Source organism: Egretta garzetta, unplaced genomic scaffold (genome assembly GCF_000687185.1).
Source record: "Egretta garzetta isolate BGI_Z169 unplaced genomic scaffold, ASM68718v1 scaffold481, whole genome shotgun sequence".
NCBI classification, from domain to species: Eukaryota; Metazoa; Chordata; class Aves; order Pelecaniformes; family Ardeidae; genus Egretta; species Egretta garzetta.
This window is the reverse complement of record NW_009258681.1, coordinates 234,990-242,082: the sequence shown is the minus strand read 5'-3', so window position 1 is coordinate 242,082 and position 7,093 is coordinate 234,990. Positions and strand designations below refer to the sequence as shown.

Below are 7,093 nucleotides of genomic sequence, written 5' to 3'. Positions count from 1 at the left end.
GGGACAGCTCTGCCGTAATGGGCAGCTATGCAGTGGCTGTGGAGCTGCCTCTCCCAGGACATGGTTTATGCAGGCGTGCATGTTCCTTTGAAGCACTAACAATGTTCTTGGCGCTACTGGCATAGCACTGCTAAGCCAGCAGCTGGAACACACTGTGCAGGGGAGCAAGAGGACCTTCCCAGGCTCTCCTCTGCTCCTGTGTGCTTGTTGGCTGCCTGTTAAATGCCATCCTCAGGTTGACACTCCGTACCCAGGTGGCAGTGGTATCCGGAGGGAAGTCTTCCCCAAGCAGACTCCTCTCTTTTTGCTAGCCTCAGCTGGCCTCTGCGTATCCCTCCTGCGGAGGGTGTCTTCCCCCAGAAAGGCTGTAGTGCTTCACCTTTGGTTCCCGTGCCCCAACAAGTTCCACTTTGGCTAATCATCAGCAATAATTCTCCCCTTGGGCTGACTTCCTGTCCTGTAAAGCTGCCCTGCGTGACCGGGGGCTGAGATGTGTGTACCGGAATAGAGGAAGTGATTCCTCCCCAGGAATCTGGGTACCTGGCTGGCTCAGTGCTCTCGGATGCCTCTGAAATGAGAGAGGCGATAAGATCTTTGTCATGAGGAAGGGTTTTCTGTCACTCCATTGGCTCCTTTCCTGTACTCGGGACCTGATTGCAGCATCCTGTGCTCTAGGCGTGGTTCTGGATGAGTCTGCTCAATCTAAGCTGTGAGTGGTATGAAAATACAAGACGGGTGGCAGCAGGGGGTGATTCCCAAGTCTGTGACAGTGCCAGGCGGTAGCCGGAGTGCCAGTCCGTGTCTGCTGTGTCTCAGGAGCTGCTCTGAGTGATGTGACCTCGGCCCAAGCACTGCCTTCCAGGTTTCAGAGCCCACTGTCCCTGGCCTCCCGCCACCCTCTCTGAGTTGACGTCTCTCCGAGCTGCCTGACTTGCCTGACTTCGGTTTCCCTTTCCTCTACTAGTGCTGGTGGCATGTGAGTACCTCGTCTGCCAAGAAGGCAACTCGCTGTTTGAAGAGCTTTCCAGGGACACAGGCTTCCTTCGTGTGAGTGTGAGTGGATGCCAGGGGCCTCCGGAATTAAACTTGTTCCAGGCGTCATGCAAGGATCTGCGCTAGTGCCTGTGTCCTCACGGAAAGAACAATAATAGCTCCACGTACGGTAGGCTCCTGCAAGTGCCACCTCCCTCGATCTCCTCCAATGCAGGCTCAGGGATGCACTCCACCTTGTCCCTGTGAAGAGACTCTGCATGCTCTCAGCAGCCAGACGGGGTTTCTGCTGCCAGCTTCTTCACAAGCTGCCCCACAGCTGGACTTGCTCAGCAGCACCTGGGGAGGATATCCATTCACGCAGCTGTGTCACGGCAGTGCCCGCTGCACACCCATGGAGGAACCTATGTGCATGTTACGTCTTCTTTGAGCTCCTCAGCCCACAGTGTCTGAACTTACCTGGGCTCCTGGCAGACTGTCTGCTTGTTTTCCCAACTGCTCTCCCTGATCTTGTTGCGTTCCCTCTCTCGCAGAGCCCGAAAAGGATGTGAACTTTGGAATGGGGTCTGTGAGCAGGCTGTGGACTCAGTGCCTGTGTGAGACTGTTGCTGAATAACAGGAGGACTGGTTAATCGCTGCGGGCAGCCTTTCTGTCTGGCTGCAGGGCACCAGCCTTGCCTGGGCCCTTCACCATGTTCCTCCTGCTCCCCTTTGACAGCCTGGTTGTTAATCTCTTGGGCATTTCCATAACTGTCCTCTTCACTCTGCTTCTGGTTTTCATCATTGTGCCAGCAATTTTTGGAGTCTCCTTTGGCATCCGCAAGGTTTACATGAAAACGTTATTAAAGATTTTTCAGGTAAGTCATGTTTTCAGGGTTTTCTGTGTGTTTGCAGGGGCCTTGTCAAGCATGGTTGTGCTAGGAACAGAGGCTTTTGCCCCTCAGCAGAGCATTGCAGGTGTCTGGTGTGGGAGGTTGGTTTGTTGGTGACATGACACCTTTGGGTCATCTCAGCCAAATGCAGCTTACGAGACCTCTGTCCATGGGCTGTGTTCTCCCTGTAATTAATCCAGTCAGTCGTCAAGTACAGTGGTAGGATAGTGTGGCCCGTAAGTACAGCAGGGGCTGTAGATGTGCTGAGAGCAGCTGTGTGCTTGGAGGGGTTAATGACCCAGGCAAGGCAGAGTGCTGTTACAGTTCCACGTGGAAAGAAGCCAAAAGGGGTGTAGGGTGTGACGGGGAGGGACACGGCTCCAGTCAGCAGGCTGCTCCTCTCCAGCACGTGTTTGGATGAAGCAAAAGCAAGAGGTAAGGCAGGACTTTGTGTACTGCAAGCCCCAAGTGGTCTGAGGCCAGAACCCAGAGCTCTCGACACCCCTCTGTTCCCGGAGTGCCACCTGCTTCTCTGCTGCACCCAGCAGGCACATCTGGACCTGCAGCCTCTGAGGACGACCAGCAAGCCCTTGCTGACCCTCTTGGCACAGAGAGGCCAAGTGGAATTTTCCAGCTTGGGGTTATGCTGTTCCCTTGCCCGCCTTTGGCAGACCAATTTTATGGGCTGTCTCACAGCCAACACCTCTCCTTGAAGCAAGTCCCTGGTGAGACCAGAATTTTTGCCAAACTCCTAGTAGATAAAGCCTACACTGCCCTACCCTGGCAGCCCGAGCAAAAGGAAAAGGGGTGCCCTGTGCTTGATAGTGAGGTATTAGGCTCTTAAATGAGGAGTTCAAGCTGCTGAAGGATTTATGGAACAGCAACTGCTGTTTGAACAGGATTGGTCTTCCCCAGGAGAATCTGTACTGGCTGGCTTGGGAAGGTAGCCCTGGAGCCTGCAGTGCTCAGCTCTTTAAACCCCGAGTTCTCCCAAAAGCCTTGAGGTGTGAATGGGCTTTGTGAGGTGCTTTGTTCACACAGATGTTTGAAGACCTGACTTCAAAAAAATTAATTGTAATTAATAATAAGTTTGGGTTATCTGAAACGGAACTTTTCACCTTGTTTTATTATTTTTCCCTTCAATTCAGGAACATTTAATCCCAACACCTATTTTGGTGTTTAATTTTGAAACTATTTTTCTGAAAATACTTTCAAGTCTATTTCAGCTTTTAACAAAGAATCTTTGTGGTGAGCGAGAGGAGTGCTCTGACAGAACTGCTTGCAGATTTGGTGGAAAATTCACTCACTAGGTTTTTGGTCATTCAGAATTGTATTTTTGGGGAACATAATTCACCCGAAAGATTTTCCCAGCTCTAGAGGCCAGTGCTGCGAACCTAGCTTGGGGGGCCAGCACTCGAGTCTGGCAGCCTGTGGGATACAGCCAGAGCTGCAGGGCCTGGGTGGCAGCTGCACATCCCTGTTGGTGGTGAGGGAGACCTGCCTGGTGCTTCCCAGGAGGAAGACTGGGGTTTCTGCTACCCCAGTCAGGATAGCGACCTGCTGGGCTTGCGAGGAACGCCTTCTCCATCTGCTGCCCAGCCCTTGCTGGGTCAGAGCTCCTCTTCTGACTTCTCCTGGGATGGCAGCATCTAGACAGTCTCCTGTAATCCTGCAGTTCCTTCGACAGGCAGAGGAGGCTGTCAGATGAACCGGACACTCCACGTGCAGTTAGCATTCCCACATTGCTGCCTCCTCATCTGTTGCTGGCATGGGCTGAGACCAGGATGCCAGGAGTTCCCAGCAGCTTCCCCTTCTTCACAGATCCCTGATGGAGCAGCTGGCCTGGAGCAATGAGTGTGTTGTACACAAGTCCTCCTTCAGAAGCTTGTTCTCCTAACAAGAGTGTGAGGATGAGGGGGTTACTTGGAGGGCAGGCAGGAAGACCAGCCAGAAATCCAGCCTGCAGCTTTTGCTGGTCCCCTTGAGAATTAGCTGAGAGAGATTTCTGTGGGTAGCAGGTAGCCTGGGCTTGGGATTTGGCAGCCAGCTGCCAGAGAGTGCTTGCTGCTGCTGTTTTGGACTGAGCTGAGAAGCAGCAGCTGTTAGCTGGATCAGGGAGGGAAGGATCCCATCCCGTCCTCAGCCTGATGTCTTTAGCAGCAGCCTGAAAACACAGTCTCTGCTTTGCGCTTGGAAGAAATGGGGGTTGAAAAATAGCACCAGTCCCGTGTTTTGGCTTCCTGCGCTGTGGTGCGGGCCACCCCAGCGGGATGCACCGTCCGCCCAAAGGCTGTGCAGTGGCAGCCACGTGCCAGGTGCCACAGAGCCTGTGGGACACGGAGGCTGCAGAAAATCTTGCTGTGCCATCTCACCACTGAGCGCTTGTCTTCCCCCTGGCACCCCCTGCTTCCCGACGGGGCTCTGCTGTGCAGAATGGCACACACGCGTGTGCACATCATGGCTGTCCTACGCCCGTGCTAGTCACCTCCCCATCGGTCCTCTTGTCCCATTGCAGGCAGGTCCGTGCTGTACAAATGTTCTTCCCAGGCCAGTCTCTGCCTCCACCTTGGTTCAGCTATGTTCGCCACTCTTTTGGTTCTGTACAGAGGCCTCCTGCTTTAGCCCCATCTTCTCCCCTTAGCCGTGGTTTTCCCTGGAAGTTGACTGTAAAACAGGGGGAGTATGAAGTGGAGCTGCCAGCCTTGCAAATCTTCCTTGTCATGCGTGTCTCTTGCAGTGGGCGACACTCAGAATAGAGCGTGGTGCTAAGGAGAAGAACCATCCATTATACAAGCCCTATGTCAATGGTAAGATCCTGCCCCGCGTGGGTACCTATGAAGTTCAAAATTCTGTATGGGAGATGGGGTAAATGTGGTGTCTCGAGCAGCCGAGGTGTGCTGGGAAGCCTTTTCCATGTAGATAGACCGGCGGGAGATATGGAAAGTTCCATTTTGTGAGGAAGGGGAGGGAAGCACCCAGGAAATGCTTCATTTCTAGATAGTTGGGAGGACTGGTTTATGCCTGTCTGGACTGGAAGAAAGGAAGGGGGGCCCTGCGGAGGGCAGGCGAGTAAGAGCCCTGGTTCTCGGCTCTCTTTGAATGGGCAAGTCGCACTTTGCTCAGAGCTGCCTGCTGCATGTTGCAGGTATCATTGCAAAGGACCCAACGTCACTGGAAGAGGAAATCAAGGAGATCCGCCGAAGTGGCAGTGGCAAAGCCCTGGACACCCCTGAGTTTGAGCTCTCAGATATCTTCTATTTCTGCCGCAAAGGCATTGAGACCATCATGGATGATGAAGTGACCAAGAGGTTCTCAGCGGAAGAGCTGGAGTCCTGGAACCTGCTCAGCAGGACCAACTACAACTTCCAGTATATCAGCCTGCGCCTCACTGTACTCTGGGGACTGGGTGTGCTCATCCGCTACTGCTTCCTTCTGCCCCTCAGGTGAGCGCTGCTGCGGGAACCTGCCTGCTGAGGTGGTGCTGGTGGCCTCTCTGCAGCAAGCACGACTTCTCCAGGCCCCATGGACCCTGTTCAACATGATCAGCAGAGACATGCTGCTTGATGAGCGGGGCCTGTGACCTGGTTTTGCTACCCTGTAGCTTTCCTCTTTCTGCAGGATAGCCCTGGCGTTCACTGGCATCAGCTTGTTGGTGACTGGTACGACAGTGGTGGGATATTTGCCAAATGGAAGGTGAGTTCACCTTTGGAGGAAGAGGGCCCCCTGTGCAGTTTGAGACCTGATGATCCTGAAGGTTTCCTGCAAGGCCTATCTGTTCCGCCTGCTGCAGGCAAGGCAGGTGGTCCTGGCATCTGTAGCCTCTCAGGAACAGACACCCCGTAATTTTAAACAAAGGGCCTAGATGTGAGCACTAAGCCCATGGCAGAGCGCTCAGCCCTGGGCTCTGAAAAGAATAAGAACAGAAAAGAGCAAAGGCCAAACTTTGGTTCTCATGAGTTAAGAATCAGTGGTCATAAGCTGATGGCAAAAACCAGGACGAGACATGTTTCTATGGGAGAGAGGTGAAGCCTCGGTTGGATCTCATGGCCTGGGGCAGGTGGGCTGAGTGGGGTGGTTACAGGGGAGATTGTAGGGCTGTGGGGTGATGGTCTCTGTCCTGGGCTGCAGGTGTAAGGAGTTCCTGAGCAAGCATGTCCACCTGATGTGTTACCGGATCTGTGTGCGTGCCCTCACAGCCATCATCACCTACCATGACCGGTAAGGAGGCGCTGTCTGCTGCAGGTGTCCCTTCCCACTAGCTGCTCCATGTGGTGCCTCTTGCAGGTCTCATGCTTCGTTCCTCTCTCCTCATCTGTACCTTTGTTCTGCGTTTAGAGAAAACAGACCCCGAAATGGAGGCATCTGCGTGGCCAATCACACATCTCCCATTGATGTGATCATCCTGGCCAGCGATGGCTACTATGCGATGGTAAGGTCCGCACCCCGACCCCAGCTCTGCCTGCCAGGGCCTGGCCACATGCCAGCAGCAAGCACGTTGCATGGGAAAAGGCAACAAGAGGCTTTCGAGCACGCAGAACTACTTGTCCCTGCGTGACATCACAGGGCCCTCAGACCCTGTGCGCAGATCCCCCTTGTGCGTGGCTTTCTAGCAAGCTTGGCCTGGGACTTGGAGCACCAGGGGTCTCTGGGCACTGCTTTGCAGGTAGAGCTCTGGACTTTGCTGTCCGTGGCAAAGCAAAGCACTTCCCCAGCTGGACCTCCGGCAATGTGGAAAGCACTTGGGGCTTGCTACATCTGCCCTTCCGGTCAGAATCTGGAAATTTTCCTCTCAGCCTTTCCAGGACAGGGGTACAAAGATGAACCTCAACTTGGCTGTGAAGCTAGGAGCTGCCTTGGCCTTCCGTGTGTCCCCAGGTCTTGTAACTTGTGTCTTCTTGCCCTGTTCAGGTGGGTCAGATCCATGGAGGGCTCATGGGCGTGATCCAGAGAGCCATGGTGAAAGCTTGCCCCCACGTCTGGTTTGAACGCTCTGAGGTCAAAGATCGTCACCTCGTCGCCAAAAGGTGTGACAGTTGCTAGCTGCAGGGGGAGGTCTGGAGGCTGGGAAAGGGAGGGCTGCCCACTTCCCTTGGGTCAGGACGCTGCCTTGCCTTGTGGGTGCTGGGAGACTGTGCCACTGCTGTTGGCACCCTGTGACTGCAGGATAAGCACCATGCTCTGTGGATTGCTACTGATTGCTTCTGTGCCCTGTGCTAATTGGTGACGCTCTT

The 7,093-nt window shown here is 54.1% G+C and overlaps 1 protein-coding gene across 1 annotated transcript in view; it reads left to right on the top strand.

Annotated features, from left to right (window-relative positions):
- The first annotated feature begins 6 nt into the window (after nt 1-6).
- GPAT4 (glycerol-3-phosphate acyltransferase 4) overlaps nt 7-7,093 on the top strand; it is an 11,514-nt gene continuing 4,427 nt past the window's right edge. Inside the window, exons 1-7 of the mRNA XM_035888687.1 lie at nt 7-1,847; nt 4,600-4,669; nt 5,008-5,305; nt 5,481-5,555; nt 5,991-6,080; nt 6,198-6,291; nt 6,771-6,896. Of these exons, the coding sequence (XP_035744580.1) occupies nt 1,683-1,847; nt 4,600-4,669; nt 5,008-5,305; nt 5,481-5,555; nt 5,991-6,080; nt 6,198-6,291; nt 6,771-6,896 (918 nt within the window). The 5' untranslated portion in view covers nt 7-1,682. The remainder of the gene's footprint in view (nt 1,848-4,599; nt 4,670-5,007; nt 5,306-5,480; nt 5,556-5,990; nt 6,081-6,197; nt 6,292-6,770; nt 6,897-7,093) is intronic.